Genomic DNA, 18,150 nt, shown 5'->3' with positions numbered 1-18,150 from the left:
TGGATCTGGTATGTGCTGCCTTTGTCAAGGTTCGAAGGAGTAATACAAATTGCAATCTTGGTTCGGAATACGGAGCCTCCGTGTTGTTGTTGCATAAACATAGGCGCAATTCGTTACAACATGATTGGTCGATGCCGTTATTTGAAAAAAAAAAAAAAAAAAAAAAAAAAACGTTGCCGGTGTGCAAAGGCCTTTAGCTCTAGGCCTATAGGTGGCAGTGGTGGTCTGCACCTTTGCAATGTTCCCAATAGAGAGCCGAAGTCTTGAAGTCACTTCCAGCATAGATGCTGTTCCACTACTGTAGCTTTCGTAGCTCAATAGAGTGCTACAGAGTCCTAAAACCCGGAAATGAGTTAGCATTTTAGCACTTCTGGTTCCCTCGTCTGGAAGTCAGTGGGTTTTTTTTAATAGTTTTTTATTTAGATACCTGAAATAAGGTCTGTGGTTAACACAAGCTTAAGAAATTTTAGCGTTTTGTTCGACAACATAAAATACATTAATAAATACCCCACTCTTTTGAAGCCTTTATGTGTCTTAAAAAAGGCGGATGCTAACAATCTCTCATTGAGGATTTCTTTGATTGGCCTTTCTGAAAAAGTGAAATGCTTTCCTGGGGTTCATTGTCCATATTCTAAGATCAACAAGTGTCGTTTATAGTACCTGCTTTTAGCATTTGAACCCTTGATGATGGTAAAAAAATTATTTGTTAACGTTTAAAAAAATCTGTTAAAATCATACAAATTTTCAAGCATGGCCTTTGGCATATTGTACATCATCATAACTGTTTCTTCCTTAGCTAGTATCTGTCATATCCAGTCTGTCAAGCTGTTGATATTAACCCACGATGGTCTTAGGCTTGGGGGGTTCATTAAAACAGCGTGTTTTTAGTCATGGTGGGGCCTCGGAACATGCTGAGAAATACATCTTGACAAATTATCACCTCAAAAAACTTAGCATGTACTAGCAAGCAATTGCTTATTTACACATCCAGCAGATAGGAAGCAACGTTAGCAATCATTTAGCGTTGTGTTTCTGATCGCCTGACCAATGTGAGTCCAATATTCACTGTTCTTCAAGCTCTGTTTTTGGTCTCCACCAACTCCTGAGGGGACATATGTGGCTCTTTAGCCGCTAAATGCTTCACTATGTCCACCAACTTTGTCTGTCTGCTGTTTTGTTGCTGGGAAGGTAGCGAAGAGAGGGTATATCATAGCTTTTTTACAGGAAAAAGCTGCCTGAAGGAAAAGAGGTTGATGATAATAGCGAGAGTGAACCATACGGTTAGGTTGCTGGCCACAAAATAATGGACTAGAAGATGCTAAAACGCTCTGCAGAAAAGAGGGGAACTGCAGAGTTGGGTGATAACTCTGTGACCTTTTCGATCAACCCCCTGTCTCCTTTGATGTCAACGTAAAAATATTGATTAGTGCAGCTAAACAATGATTGTGCATTTTTCTTTTGAAAACGTACTATCCGTGTCTAGAAAAATGGCGTGAACGACATACAAAGGTTATGTTGTAGAGCTGGATTCTTACTAATTTGTTTTGTTACAAATGTCAATGATTTTGAACAAGGTTTTCTTACTTCTGGAACAAAAACCCGGAGGTTCTAGTTTCATTTCGACTCTCTTCAGTCTCTCACACTATTCAGAGACCGTGTACTTAACAAAAGGTGCTTAATTTAAAGCCTGCTTCACAAACCTGAACAACATTAAATAGCAATCATTTAAATTAGCTTGAATAATTCATGAGTCATGGTTGATTTATATGAAAGTTCAAACTTACTGAGACTTTTTTGTTGTTATAGAACTCTGTCAAAAAAAAAAAAAAAAAAGAATCTGTACACTATTTGGCACAACTGCTAGTTTTGAAACACATTCAGAACTTTCCAATTACCAGTGCCATGCCAGTAAGCTTTTGCAAGTGGATTGCAGAGACATTCATACTCTCACAGAAACTTTCCATTGTTTATCAACCTGCTAGAAAGTTCAATATTTCAAGCCTCGGAAACACTTCACTTTTGGTTTTTACTGGTCTGGTGCGAAAGCAGTTTAGGATTTACTTAAGTCATACTCAGACACTGCTGCACGACAGTCACTTATCACTTCCTCTTCATACGCTGCAGCCCACTGCAGTTCCTTTTTGCCATTGCCTACGACCCCTTGGAATAAAGCAGAAATATTTGTCTCCTGCTAATATAAACCTCGACAGTTCTATTCACACGATGCAATGTGCAAGATAATTCTTCATAATGGACACAGTGTATGCCATCTGCCCGGTTCAGCTGTTCAGCTATTTTTAATGTCACAGAAAAGCATGCGGTGTGCTTTCCACAGTTCCTCTCTTTTCCACGGAATTTGGTATGGTATCTTTTTGCTGTTATTAAGGTGTGCGGAGTAAGGTGCGTGCGCAGTCGTCTCCTGCACAGTTTTCACACTTTTGTATGATCACACTAACCCCTTTCACCAACTTGTCCTTGGCTTAACAGACTGCTATGTTCCTCGCTCAGTTCTTTTGATAGCAGGAGATGAACATAGAATTGCTAATATTTAAATGGACTAATGTACCGTTTGTTTAGAATTTACTTGCAGATTTAGCAAGCGTAAGTTCTGAGAACTAACATACCAAATAGTTGGGAAAGAGCTTTGGAATTGTGAGCATTTTGCAGTTTGTGCAAATGAGATACACTGTCCAGACTGAAGGACTGAATGACTGACCAGTGGGGCCGCGCTCTACTCTGGCCAACTTAGCTGCTATTGGTTGGGAGTGACCAGTTCCCACTCCTCAGGGGACATCTCGGACTCCCCCTGCACCTCAAGAGGCGCCTCGCCATTGGAGAATACCTATAATCCACCAATAACTGACGGATAACCACTGATACTCAATGCTAAAATTACAAACTACTCAGACGTTTGTCACATGATCAGGATTCTCCCTGACTTCGATGCACTCTATCTCCTCCCTTTCCCTTTCCCTCTCCCGCTCCCGTTCCCTCTCCCTTTCCCGCTCTTTACGCTTGGCCCGTTTCTTTTTCTTGTGTCTCTTTTTTGACGGCGGGAAGAAGGTCAGGAAGACGGGCAGGATGACGAAGCAGTGCAGCACTGTGCAGCCCGCGGTGAGGAGGGAGCACTTGAACAGTGTGTAGGTCAGATTGGAAGGCACAAACACCAGGGGCATGATCCCGATCACAAAGCAGGATGTGTTCTGCAGGATGGCTGCCCCGTGCTCCTCCAGTGCCAACTTGATGCACTGCGTCCTTGTGTGCTCGGTGGCCAGCACAAAAGTGTACAGGTGGGGTACACAGTGATCCATGGCGAAGTTGAGGGTATAAATAAGGCACAGGATTGAGATGCTGTCCATGCCGACATTCCAGAGGGTCATCAAACCCAAGACGCCCAGCTCCACGGACGTCACCGTGAGGATGAGCCAGAAGTTTCCCAAGGGGTTGATGACCAGGAAGAAAGTGAGGATGAGGATTGTGAGTACGCTGAAGCCTGAGGTCAGGATGGGCGAGATGACGGAGGAGCTGTAGCGGTCCATGAACACAAACGTAGGGTTGAAGGCAATGAACTTGATGCTGTTGATCAGCATCAACGGACGAAGCTTTTCCAGAAGCTCCACCACCTCCTCTCGCTTCTTCTCCGTCGTCCGTGCCACCAGGTACATCCGTGAGGCGATGATGTCGTATTCATCGGTCTCGCGGTTCTTGGAGAATATGATGTCCTCGGTGAAGTGCTGGTACTCCGGGCTGCGCAGGAAGGAGCCCTTGAGGATGGTGATGAAGTCGCTCTTGGTTGATGCGCTCACGTTCACCACCCGCAGGTAGTGGAAAAAGTTGTCCATCCAAGAGATCTTGTTGAAGCCATGACTCAGAGTCTTCAGGTGCTCCTGCACCGTGGAGTTCCAGTACTCGATGGGCTCGTAAATGTAAAACCCAATCACGGGACTGTAGTTGCTGAAGTATTTCTGCTGGGTCAGCGCGTACGAAACACTCGGAGAGTTGCTAGACAGCAGGTTCACGACATTTGATCCATCACTGATTTGTAAACATCCCATGAACGAGAAAGAGGCGTAGATGAGATATAGAATGACCACAAAGGGTTTGACGTAGGTGTTGGTAATCCACTCTGTGTAGTGCTCGCGCAGGAAGTGCTGGATGAAGTGATTCTGATAGGGGACGCTGTCGTGGTGCGTGGACAAGTCGTGGCCGTCGCTCATCATGGTTTTAAACCACGTGGGCTGGCGGTCCAGGTACTCCACTGAGGGGATTTTACAACAGAAAACACTGTGGTAGCGGTTCTGCTCCAGCTGTCCGGCAAACACCAGGCAGGAGCCGTAGAACGAGAAAACGTAGAAGTAGTTGACCAGGATGGCGACGCACATACTCTGGCAGAAGATTTTCACCGACTCGATGTTGGTGAAAGGGCTAGCTCCCATGCCAAAGGTGATGATGTAGAGTGAGCTGGTCATGGTGTAGCACACCATCACGTCGGCGAAAGCGTCCGCCACGCGCTCCTTGAACGGGAGGTTTTCCCTCGTTCTCCTCCAGCCTGCCAGCAGCTCAAACACCCCTTTGGTTCCATGGCCTAGAAGAAAAAAGAGAGAGAACTCAGTAAGAATTCTGTTTGCACTGATGTATTAGCACTGTGTACATCAAACATGACATAGTCTGGAAAAATGGTTCTATTTGCATGATATAATCATTCCTAGGAAGTGAAATGGTCCATGTCTCAGAAGGATTTCAGAAGCGACATTTTTGTGCCACCGACTACTATCATTATTAGAATACTACGGATTCCTAAAACTACATATTTGTGATTGAACTGAGCTGCTACACCATATCTGAATACCCGCAATGTCCCCGGTTCAACTTCAACTGGGGACTTTTGTTGCATCTCATACCCCTCTCTCTCCCCAAGTTCCCATTTCCTGTTTGGGTCACAGCTATAATCTATTCAATATAGGCAAAAGTCGCTAATTCTACTGTAGATATTAACTTTTCCTTTAATTTTTCTTTGCAAGAAGCACTGCTTTATACACGAACCAAAGCAAGCTCAAAAAGTTGACCATGAAGAGCAGGAAACCACGTCTTTTCGGCATCATAACACCCAACACTTTCATGTTATCAGTTGGCCTGCATGCAATGTACAGTATGTTGTGTTATAGAGTTGCAGAGTGGGAGCAGTTATTTCAGACATCCAGGGCTCCAGTCACAGTCCTGTTCATATTCTGCAAAGGCGCTCTTAGACGACCTGCAGCTGGAACAGTTCCGATAACTTGGATGGGTGTGAAACTCTCCTGTTCAGTTATCACTCCAAAAAAAACTGTGTAGGAAAAATATACCACTAACTACGAACTTTAAATGGCCTTGCCCCAAATTACATCAAGATCTATTGACCCCCTACGTGCCTGGGCGTTCCCTTAGATCAGCGGATACAGCTCTGCTGGTTGTTCCCAGATCTCGGCTTGTGACCAAAGGGGACCGAGCCTTTGTGGATAGAGGCCCCTCCCCCCGTAAACATGGACCCAAACTGTTGCCTAGCAACGCAATTCCATTGCAATTCAATTGAAATGCACTAAAACGGAGCGTTTCAGACAGAGGGTAAATACAGGTATATTTAGGCAGATAGTACGAGGAAAATTATGTGTTTTTTGAACATCACCCTCTGTCTGAAACACTCCATTTTAGTGCATTTAAAATGGAATTGCGTTGCTAGGCAACAGCTTGGGTCCATGTTTACTTCCTGTCAGCTGATGTTATTCACATACACTGCAACAGGAAATAAACTGAGACACATTTAGAATGTTTATGTTTAAAACCGTGTAATGCTCTAAATGTTGTATATTTGTGACATCACAAATGGACAGAAATCCTAACGGCTTGTTTCAAACGCACAATTTCTAAATACGGGCTGTGTGTTTTTTTCCGTATATTGAGCGTTTAACAATATTTATATAGCACTTAAACCTGCTTTATAATATAAAAGACATGAAAATCACACTTTTTACAATATGGGACCTTTAATGTTAAATCAGCCAGTGTCTTCACATCAATCTCTTGGTAGCGTTTACAAAAAGGATTTGTTTGGATAGGATTTTTGACATGACGTTTGGAGGGCTCAGTGATCAACTAGCTGGCATCACAATTGACTGGAGCGTATACGTAAGAGCAGTATATACTGTATGTCAGGGTATCTGCTGATGTTAGCTGTCCAATGTGAACCCTAGAGACTGCCATGTCCCCTTCAATACAAAACTGCCAAAGAGAATAAACAATGTACTGATGTTTTTGGTATTTTCACCATGTACCAGCAAGGCTGCTAAACAGTTTTAATGTGACACATGACAGATTAAAAAAATGAAATTTTTGGTTTGACTGCTCTAATGGAGACACTGGCCTTCCTTTTCTCTTCTGAGATAGAGTTGCGCACAGTCTCTACTCTCTACCACGCATCAGCAGGCAGCATCCAAATCTGTCTGCAGCAGGCCCATTCATGTGAGTCAAATCTGTGGGATTTTTTCACCAGTCGAAAAATATAGACATGAATACACAACGTTCAAAGGCATACGCTCCATAGTGCAAAATCTCCCACACAGGAACACCCGCCCACCCACGCGCACTGTTCATTTATTTGTAAAATGCCGGAGCTGCATTCCTAACGAGGGGGAAACTGCTGCGAGGGAATGTGCTATAAATTTCTGAACACTGGAATCAATTTAATGTTCCTTCCACCGTGTTAATATTTCAGTGCAAGTGAACACTGGATTTGGCCCATGCGCATGTTTCTCAGCCAACATTTAAAGGTCCCATTTTGTAAAAAGTGAGATTTTCAAGTATTTTATATTATAAAGCAGGTTTAAGTGCTATATAAACACTGTCGAAGTATCAAAACACTTAATTCAATGGAGAAATACACACAGACCGTATTCAGAAACTGCGTTTGAAACAAGCCGTCCATTTCCATGTCCATTTGTGATGTCACAAATCTACAATATTTAGACCATTACACAGTTTTAAACGTTAACACACTAAATGTGTCCAAGTTTATTCCTGGTTGCAGTGTATGTGAATGTCATCAGCTGACAGGAAGTACACATGGACCCAAGCTCTTGCCTAGCAACTCAATTCCGTTGCAATTCCGTCAAAATCCATCTAAAACGGAGTGTTCCAGACAGAGGGTAAATAAAGGCATATTCAGGCCGACAGTATGAGGAAAATAAAGCTTTTTTTTTAACATTACAGCATGTAAACATGTTCTACTAGAAACAGTATGAACCTAAGAATGAGCATAATATGGGACCTTTAAAGCTTCTTTTCAAATCTAGCAGGTGGACAGGGAAGTCAGAGGGACTGCTACCCCTTGACGTCATTGTAAATTTGTCCGATACAGAGAGAAAAAAAAGTTAATTAACTATAAAGGATTAGGTCTTTGTAATGAGTTGGCTAGATGGCTGTTCCTGCTTTTAGTTTTATTAAGCTGCGCCGCAAGTCAATTAGTTAGCATCAGTTGGTTTAGAGGGTGTGGAGAGGAAAGGAAATTCATGCCCATGGTTTTTCTGACATCGCACCAGGGGCGTCCGCATGCGTTTCCCTTCACCGGTTACCAAATAGGATGTTAAGTAGCGTGTAATTTTTTTTTTAGACGTGATTGGAAAAGCTCTGGGATTCATTACAGTGATTGATTGGTGGCAGGAGGAGGTGGATAATAACAATGAGCCCATCTGGTAAAGTGTCCCTGGTTACTATCATCACTAACACCACTGAAGAAGAATTCTAACAGATGTTTTTTTTTACCGATGCAAAAACTAGCACTTTTGTGTAATAAAATTGTTTATCTTTGGATGTATTCATTCACTTACATTACAATATATTGTATCAGTAGTTGTACAAATAACAGGTCCTTCGATAATGTATACTTTCAGATACAGTAAAACATTTAAAAAGGCATACATTTTCAGTGATGTTTGCTGATTGGGCTGCAGCTGTTTATTTTCAATATCAATAGAGTGCTGTAAGGAGGAGTTCTAAAACCCAGAAATGAGTTAGCATTTTAGGACATCCAGGTCCCCTCGTCTCGAAGTCGATGGGCTTTTAGTTAGATGCCTGAAATAAGGTCTGTGAGATTTTAACATTTTGTTCTACGACATAAAATACATCAATAAATATCCCACTTGAGAAAGGCAGTAAATCCTCAAATCTAAGAAGCTGGAAAATACACATTTGATTGATTTATGAAAAAACTTGTGGATTCATTTTCTGTGTTTTTGCATGTTTAGCCCTTTTATTTCAAATTGGGTATACTTTACTTTTTTTTTTAATATATTTTCTACCTTCAAGACAACCACTTGTTTCCATTTGTTTCACCACCGACAGCTGTTGGTCACAGATCGTTTCAGTATGGCATGAAACTTCTAGAAAATGCAAAATTTGCCTGATTCACGTAGCCCTTCCATATAAAAGCATGCTAATGTAATAAAGTATGATTTGTTGTAGATTGGATAAAACATTCAAAAACACTGGTAAGACCTTTCAAACAGACCTGATCTACAGTAGGACACATTGAGACTATAGTGTTTTGATCAAGTCTGCTTTCTAGTAAGAGCAGAGCTCGTTTTTTTTATCAATGATAGAGCGGGAGATTTCACACCTGTCTTGTCTCTCTGTGGTACTAGCTTTGTCTTTGAAAGCTCCATGCTAGAGCAGTGAGAAGAATCCCAATTAGAAGGAGATGAGAGAGAGAACTGAAAAACAAAACAGCTCGCTGGGGTGATGTGTATTCACACCCATGTCAAACTAAGACAGACGCTCCAGCGGGCAACATGTTTGAACTCAGCAACGAGAACATCAAGGGTGGCACCCTGCATCTCTGTATGTTTAGTGGATATAAAAAAAATTGTTGCTTTCTCACATATTTCCATCAGTCTATCAGGACATTAAAACATGTATAGGTTTGTGATGGCCATTCCAATGTTCACTTATGTCTTATAAGTTGATGTAGCAATTGTTGGGTTGGTACCATTTCTTACACAGATTTGGTGCTAAATTTAACAATATTTTTACCACTCAAAAATTGAAAAAATTATCAATAATCCCTCCAAAATAGCACATCAAAGGTCCCATATTGTAAAACGTGAGATTATCATGTCTGGTATAGTACAAAGCAGGTTTAAGTGCTATATAACTACTGTGAAAGTATTGAAATGTTCAATATATGGAGAAATACATACAGTCCGTATTCAGAAACTCTGCATTTGAAACAAGCCGTCAGGATTTCTGTCCATTTGTGATGTCACAAATATACAATATTTAGACCCTTTACACAATTTTAAACGTAAACATTAAAAATGTGTCCCAGTTTATTTCTGGTTGCAGTGTATGTGAACATCATCGGTTGACAGGAAGTACACATGGACCCAAGCTGTTGCCTAGCAACGCAATTCCGTCAAAATGCGCTAAAACGGAGCGTTCAGACAGAGGGGTAAATACAGGCATATTCAGGCCAACAGCATGAGGAAAATAAAGTTTTTTTTTAACATTACAGCACGTAAACATGTTCTAGTAGAAACACAAAATACAAGTATGAACCTGAAAATGAACATAATATGGGACCTTTAAGGGGTTAATATATCATTCAGCCCCCTAAAACAGTTATTTTTGCAAGTGATGTTATATTCTTGTGATGCTACAGTGGTGTCCTGTTTGCAGAGTTGACTGGTTTTAACTGGGCAGTGTTACAGATGATTCTTGTGACTCAGTAAATCACTAGTTAGTAAACTAGCTAGTAGTTACTGAGAACTTAGGCCGGACTTTACGCAAAAAAACTTTAGTCGCTGCAACCCAATCCAGATGTGTAAACTTTCATCCAGTGGGCAAATAAAGGAAAAACAAATTGTCAGTGTGGACAGTGCAGGGGCTTTAATCAATGAAAGAAGTCGGAGGGAGAGAGGAGCACATGGCTGGAAGCATGACTGCAGCTCGATGGTAATCAGATTTGGAGGAAACCGACAAAATCTCTCAATGTCTGAATGCTGATGGATGCAAAACTGAGCATTTTATTTGGGCCTCTGTGACTGTTGGGAAATACGAATGGATGACGTAAGGAGAGCGGGGGTGAGGTAACACGGCAACAGAGACAGAGAGAGAGAGAGAGATTGCATTGGCGATTATTGCAGTGATAAAACTTAACCAGTGTCACCGGGATGTCCCCTAAACAGTGGCACACACTCAACCCCACACACACACACACACGCACGCACGCACGCACACACACACACACACACACACACACACACACACACACACAGTATGACTACCCTCTAAGAACTTTATAGCCACGACTGTGAGTCTGCAGGGAAGACCACGCTCTCATTTGCTGCCGCTCTCGCCATCTTCACCCACACACCGACGCCGTGGAACAAACACCCACATGCAGACAGCAAAATGAACCAGTCTGCCTCCTTTCACCTCCCTTCTCCCTGCATATATGAGACTGCAGGTGGTGTAACACACATTTCTGGCAGCCGCAGTGAAGGCCTACAGCACTCGATCCTCAGTATCTGTGAACAGATGAGCGCTCTGACTGATGGAGATTGTGTTTCGATAATAATAAAAGCCATCTGAACGGGAAGCATGTAATCCCGGTGTTGCTGTTTTGACTCGGAGTTGTAATGTGATGCTCGGGTCACTAAAGTACTGCGGTCTTGTTTTATTTGAGGCGTATAACCAAAGTCAGGTCGTGATCCTCTCATTTGCAGAGTCCGGAGAAGGTCATGCATGCTTTTTATCTCCTCTGGGCTTGACCATTGTTACGCCAGCCCGGTCTCACCAAATGGCGCATGAATGACACGGCAATTTGTAAGTAATTTTGTGTGCGATAACAACGCCTTTGTTGCTTTTGGTGTGACATGAGTACGCTATGAAGTCTGTACTGACTGCAATGTAAATATATGCGCGTGAATATGCTACGATCACAGTTAGTGGCGCAAAATAAAAAAATGTGAAAGGCTGTTTACTACGGTGGATGGGTCCAACAAACACAGGACTTTCAACCAGGAGGCCGGTGTTTAAGACCAGTGTATGTGTCGTTGGGTTATTTTAAAGTTACGTTAGTGACGTTTGTGACATGTTTTACTTAGGGCTGTCAATCGATTAAAATATTTAATCGAATGATTGTCCATAGTTAATCGCGATTAATCGCAAATCAATCGCACATTTGTTTCTGTTAAAAATGTACCTTAATGGGAGATTTGTTAAGTATTTAATACTCTTATCAATATGGGAGTGGGCAAATATGCTGCTTTATGCAAATGTATGTATATAATTATTATCGGAAATCAATTAACAATACAAAACAATGACAAATATTGTCCAGAAACCCTCAAAGGTACTGCATTAAGCATAAAAAATATGCTCAAATCATAACATGGCAAACTGCAGCCTAACAGGCAACAACAGCTGTCAGTGTGTCAGTGTGCTGACTTGACTATGACTTGCCCCAAACTGCATGTGATTATCATAGAGTGGGCATGTCTTTAAAGGGGAGACTCGTGGGTACCCATAGAACCCATTTTCATTCACATATCTGGAGGTCAGAGGTCAAGGAACCCCTTTGAAAATGGCCATGACAGTTTTTCCTTGCCAAAAGTTAGCGTTAGTTTGGGGCGTTAGTTAGCCTCCTTCGCGACAAGTTAGTATGACATGGTTGGTACTGATGGTTTCCTTTGGTTATTTTAGTTTCATATGATGCCAGTATCAAAACTAGCTCTAAAACTGAGCTCCACACAACTAAATTAGTGATGTTAAAACGAATTTGCATTATTATCGCGTTAACTTTGACAGCCCTAATTTAACTTAGTTTACGTAATCTATCTATAAAGCAAGGAATCTCTGTCTGTCTGTCTGTATGTCCTCCCTATATCTCAAGAACGTCTCATCCAAACTTCTTCACACTTGGTGGGTGTATTGCTGGGGACCCAAGGGATTGCAGTGTCTAATGTGGTGAAATTAGACCAGATGGTGGCGCTATAACAATAAACTTTATGTTTTGGCCTGTAACATTTGAACCTTGAGCCTCAGAAACAAAGTTCTGAGACTTTTTGTCCTGGATTCCGTAGGTCCAGACGAATCTATCCATGTAAGCCATGCCCAGTTGTGTCTAGAATGTTTTTTTTTGTCCAAATCAGATTTTTTGCTGCTGCTCCTACACATTTTTAGCAATCGTCACCAAATTTGGTACAGCCATTCTCTGGACCAAGCCAGAAATAGTTACTTTTTGGGGATTTTTGATGTTCCAAAATACAAAAAAATGTCTGCTGTCTGCTGTCTGCTGAACACTTTTAGATATGAGGTCTGACTGATCATGACAAATTTGATACAGGACATCTCTGGACCACGCCGGAAAGAGTTACTCTTTTGGATTGTTGACGTTCAATATAGTTTTGCTATAGCTGGCCCTCAAAGTTAGCTCAAATGCTGCAGGGCTTATATTTTAAAAAAAAATGTCTTATCTCCTGAATGCTTTGTGCTATTGGGACCACATTTGGTGGACATGTATAGATACACACGTAGGCAAAATTGTTGGTACCCTTCCGTTAAAGAAAGAAAAACCCACAATGGTCACTGAAATAACTTGAAACTGACAAAAGTAATAATAAATAAAAATTCACTGAAAATTAACTAATGAAAATCAGCTATTGTTTTTGAATTGTGGTTCAACAGAATCATTTTAAAAAACAAACTAATGAAACTGGCCTGGACAAAAATGATGGTACCCTTAACTTAATATTTAGTTGTACAACCTTTCGAGGCAATCACTGCAATCGAGTGATTTCTGTAACTCTCAATGAGACTTCTGCACCTGTCGACAGGTATTTTGGCCCACTCCTCGTGAGCAAACTGCTCTAGCTGTCTCAGGTTTGAAGGGTGCCTTCTCCAAATGCATGTTTCAGCTCCTTCCACAGATGTTCAATAGGATTTAGATCAGGGCTCATAGAAGGCCACTTCAGAATAGTCCAATATTTTGTTCTTAGCCATTCTTGGGTGTTTTTAGCTGTGTTTTGGGTCATTATCCTGTTTGAGGACCCATGACCTGCGACTGAGACCAAGCTTTCTGACACTGGGCAGCACATTTCGCTCCAGAATGCCTTGATTGTGTTCAGATTTCATTGTACCCTGCACAGATTCAAGACACCCTGTGCCAGATGCAGCAAAGTAGCCCCATAACATAACCTAGCCTCCTCCATGTTTCACATTAGGTACAGTGTTTTTTTCTTTGTTTGCTTCATTTTTGCGTCTGTGAACATAGAGCTGATGTGACTTGCCAAAAAGCTCCAGTTTTGTCTCATCTGTCCAAAGGACATTCTCCCAGAAGCTTTGTGGCTTGTCAATATGCATTTTGGAAAATTCCAGTCTCGCTTTTTTATGATTTGCGTCCTCCTCGGTTGTCTTCCATTAAGTCTACTTTGGCTCAAACAGCGACGGATGGTGCAATCTGATACTGATGTACCTTGACCTTGGAGTTCACCTCTAATCTCTTTGGAAGTTGTTCTGGGCTCTTTGGTTACCATTCGTATTATCCGTCTCTTCGATTTGTCATCAATTTTCCTCTTGCGGCCACGTCCAGGGAGGTTGGCTACAGTCCCATGGACCTTAAACTTCTGAATAATATGTGCAACTGTAGTCACAGGAACATCAAACTGCTTGGAGATGGTCTTATAGCCTTTACCTTTAACATGAAGGTCTATAATGTTCTTTCTAATCTCCTGAGACAACTCTCTCCTTAGCTTTCTGTGGTCCATGTTCAGTGTGGTACACACCATGAAACCAAACAGCACAGTGACTACTTTTCACCCTTTAAATAGGCAGACTGACTGATTACAAGTTTGAAGATACCTGTGATGCTATTTACAGGACACACCTTAGTTTAACATGTCCCTATGGTCAAATTATTTTACATCTTTTCTAGGGGTACCATCATTTTTGTCCAGGCCAGTTTCATTAGTTTGTTTTTTAAAATGATTCTGTTGAACCAAAATTCAAAATCAATAGCTGATTTTCATTAGTTAATTTTCAGTGAATTTTTATTTATTATTACTTTTGTCAGTTTCAAGTTATTTCAGTGACCATTGTGGGTTTTTCTTTCTTTAACGGAAGGGTACCAACAATTTTGCCTACGTGTGTATGAGGTCTGAGCGTCCAATGGCAAATTTGGTGCCATTCGGCCAATAGGTGGTGCTGCAGCAGCATCATTTACCTATAAAGGAAGTATTCTCTGTATGTATGACTGCCCTGCACATATCTCGAGTACCGTTTGTCCAATCGACTTCACACTTGGCGGGTAAGTAAGCAGCCATACCGCGGTTCTCGACAACGCTGTAAGCAGGCTCATGAAATCCTAGCCATGATCCCAGCTGGGGTTTTTTTCCCAGTAGAGCATTTGATTCTAATAATTCTTTGACCATTATTAATTATTTATCTGGTGATAGTCTTTCACCTGCAGCAAAGATGAACTTTTGCACCAAGACTGCAGCCGTAAAGCATCTGTACGACCTCTGCAACCTTTTACTGAATCACCTATTCCCATTCCCTCTAATGGGAGGACAGCCTGCGCTGTCTGCCAGCCACTACGGCAGTGTGTCAGGAAGCAGGGATGATAAAGAGAGAGAAGAAAGATGGGGGAAGCTGTAGCTCAGAATGAAAGGATGAAGAGGCGAAAGGCGTTGTATCTCAAGCCTCTCCCAGATGTAGGTACATCCCTGAATGGATTGTAAGAGGGCAGTTTGTCACCGGCTGTCCCGCAGACTATTTTCTGCGAGAAGTGAGGCGTGGGAAAGAAAAAAAAAGGTCTCAGAGCCTGACCAAGTTGCTCCTATAATGGAGGCTCGGCCTAGATTCCCCCCCCCCCCCCCCCCCCCCCTCCTCCCCTTCTCCCCTGTCCCACACCAAAAAGCCACCGAGTCATTAAACTACATTACTGCTCGAAAACTTCTGCGGCAACGCACTCCTTCAAAACACATCCATCACGTGGTGAGGGAACATGTCAGTTGCTCCCGCCTACCGCGGGTTCTTCCAATCAGGATGACCGTTAACCACGCCGGCTTGTCACACAGGTGGAGATGACGGAAGAGCCAATATCGCAAAGAGGAGGTCCCGCCGCAGAAGAGTGATCCAAACTCAATAAAAACAGATGAGGGGAGTGAAAGTGAGGACGAACACACGGGAGCCCAAAAGCAATCTTCACATCCAAATCAATATCTGGGTGATAACGCTCCTTATGAACTCCAGTCTTTTTTATTTTTTTTGCAACCAAGAAGGACATTTCTCAAAATTTAACTCTTAATCTTAAATGCACATTTCCACGGTGCTACCTACATACTGGTCCATTCGCACAGCCGTTCATGAAATATTTAATATATTGATTTGTGTACATGAACACAAATTTCACTTCTTTTTTTTGCGTGATGGTCAATCACGCAAAATCAATTTGTATATAATCCACGTAATTGTGAGCAGGGAAGTATAGAGGGTGGCGAATGCCATGTAGGGAGGACGTCAGGGTGGGTCAAAAAACACAGGACTTTCGCCCAGGAGACTGGTGTTTGTGTCCTGTGTGAAACCAGAAGTCAGAGTTGATTTATTTGTCACGTTACTTCTGTACTTAAGATACAGTACTTCCGGAGTTATTTAAACCTAAACCGTTTGTTGCCTAAGCCTAACCATGTCAATCTTTTCCTGAACCAAACTAAGTCGTTTTTATGCCTAAGCCTAACCAAGTCCATCTTTTCCTAAACCTAAGTAAATAGTTTGTTGCCTAAGCCTAACCAAGTCCATCTTTTCCTAAACCTAAGTAAGTAGTTTGTTGCCTAAGCCTAACCAAGTTGATCTATTCCTAAACCTAACTAAGTAGTTGCCTTAGCCTAAACCTCTCAATCTTTTCCTAAACCTAACTAAGTCATTTTGTTGCATAAGCCTAACCAAGTCACTCTGTTCCTATTTCCGTAGTTTTAGGTTTATTTCAAAAAGACTGGACTGAAAATTGACACGTGTGTTACGTATCACTGGACATTCGTAGGAAAATGCACGAAGCATTTGCTGTTGAAAGTCACGCTGAACGTCATGAAAAAAAGTGAAATTCAAGTTTATGTAAACGAATCAAATAAATTTAATTTCGTGACTATTTCATGAACTGCTATGAGACTGTGTTGTACATTTGTTGCCCTGGCTAATTGCAGCTAATACACTATTTTAGCTGGAGGTGAGTTTGCCCCTCGCTGCAGTGGGTTACATACAGAAGTAATGACGGCTGGAAGTCGTTACCCAGACAGCAGGGTGAGATTCAGCTTTCAGGCAAAGCATCAGACTGCAATTAACAAAAACTAACAAGTTCAGGGACTCGGCCGTCTTTGGCTTCAAATCACATGTAAAGACCCTCAAAACCTACTTTCTCATTCAACAACTTACTATGAGCAAAAGGGCTCCATCGTTTTCTGAAAAGGTTTGAACAGTTTTAGTCATTTTCACATGAGAGATATGTGATGAGACATAAGATGCCAAAACCTTAACTTTCTTTCCTGAATATTTAGTCATAAATATTTCATGTTAAAGAGAAATACTTAGTGAATATTTGTTATTTATGAAAGGAGGAGTGCAAAAACGTGGGAGGCACGTCAAATATTTCTTAATAAAAAAGCCACTTGGGAGGGACTTTTTTTAAATTTTGCCAATAGGGGAGGGCAACCCGTTCTCACTCCCACCTTTTCAAATACCGTTGCTTGGTCAGTGCCCCTTGGCACTAGACAAGGTCAAACAAACACAGTACTTTCAACCATGAGGCCGCTGTTTGTCGTTCGTATGAGACTAAAAGTAAAGGTTTACTTGAGAGCTGTCAAAATAATAACGCATTAATGCAAATTTGCTTTACCGCCACTAGAGTGAAGACTCTGGCATCATATGAAATTAGAAAACCTAAGGTATCCATCGGTACCAACCATGTCATACTAGCTTGTCAAGAAGGAGACTAAATAACGCTCCAATGTTACGCTAAATTTTGGCGAGGAAAAACTGTTACGGCCATTTTCAAAAGGGGTACCTTGACCTCTGACCTCCAGATATGTGAATGAAAATGGATTCTATGGGTACCCACGAGTCTCCCCTCTACAGACATGCCCACTTTATGATAATCACATGCAGTTTGGGGCAAGTCATAGTCAAGTCAGCACACTGACACACTGACAGCTGTTGTTGCCTGTTGGGCTGCAGTTCGCCATGTTATGATTTTAGCATATTGTTTATGCTAAACGCAGTACCTGTGAGGGTTTCTGGACAATATTTGTCATTGTTTTGAGTTGTTAATTGATTTCCAGTAATAAATATATACATATATTTGCATAAAGCAGCATATTTTCCCACTCCCTTGTTGATAAGTATATTAAATACTTGACAAATCTCCAGAGTTTGAATTGTTCCGTATTTTTATGATGAAAATAGTCAGTCGGTTAAACTGGGCTAAAGAAACCCTTTAAAAAATCTCCCTTTAAGGTTCATTTTGAGAGGATTAGAAATGTGTGATTGATTTGCGTACTTAAATTACGGTACTTTTGGAGTTATTTAAACCCGAGATGCGATCTTTTCTTAAACCCAACTAAGTAGTTTTGTTGCCTAAGTCTAACCAAGTCAATCTTTTCTTAAGCCTAAGTAGTTTGTTTCCTAAGTCGATCTTTTCTCAAGCCTAAGTAGTTTGTTTCCTAAGTCTAACCAAGTCGGTCTTTTCCTAAACCTAAGTAGTTTGTTTCCTAAATCTAACCAAGTCGATCTTTTCTCAAACCTAACTAAGTACTTTTGTTGCCTAACTCTAACCAAGTCGTTCTTTTCTTAAGCCTAACTAAGTACTTTTGTTGCCGAAGTCTAACAAGTCGATCTTTTCTCAAACCTAACTAAGTACTTTTGTTGCCTAACTCTAACCAAGTCGTTCTTTTCTTAAGCCTAACTAAGTACTTTTGTTGCCTAAGTCTAACCAAGTCGATCTTTTCTTAAGCCTAACTAAGTAGTTTGTTGCCTAACTCTAACCAAGTCGTTCTTTTCTTAGACCTAAGTAGTTTATTTCCTAAGTCGATCTTTTCTTAAACCTAAGTAGTTTATTTCCTAAATCGATCT

At 41.4% G+C, this 18,150-nt stretch overlaps 1 protein-coding gene across 1 annotated transcript in view; it reads right to left on the bottom strand.

Annotated features, from left to right (window-relative positions):
• Positions 1–561: 561 nt before the first annotated feature.
• Positions 562–18,150, bottom strand: part of ptchd4 (patched domain containing 4) — a 68,625-nt gene continuing 51,036 nt past the window's right edge. Inside the window, exon 3 of the mRNA XM_037751481.1 lies at positions 562–4,585. Within this exon, the coding sequence (XP_037607409.1) occupies positions 2,904–4,585 (1,682 nt within the window). The 3' untranslated portion in view covers positions 562–2,903. The remainder of the gene's footprint in view (positions 4,586–18,150) is intronic.

The sequence above is a fragment of the Sebastes umbrosus genome, chromosome 18 (genome assembly GCF_015220745.1).
Source record: "Sebastes umbrosus isolate fSebUmb1 chromosome 18, fSebUmb1.pri, whole genome shotgun sequence".
Lineage (NCBI taxonomy): Eukaryota > Metazoa > Chordata > Actinopteri > Perciformes > Sebastidae > Sebastes > Sebastes umbrosus.
This window is presented reverse-complemented; position numbering and strand designations above follow the sequence as displayed.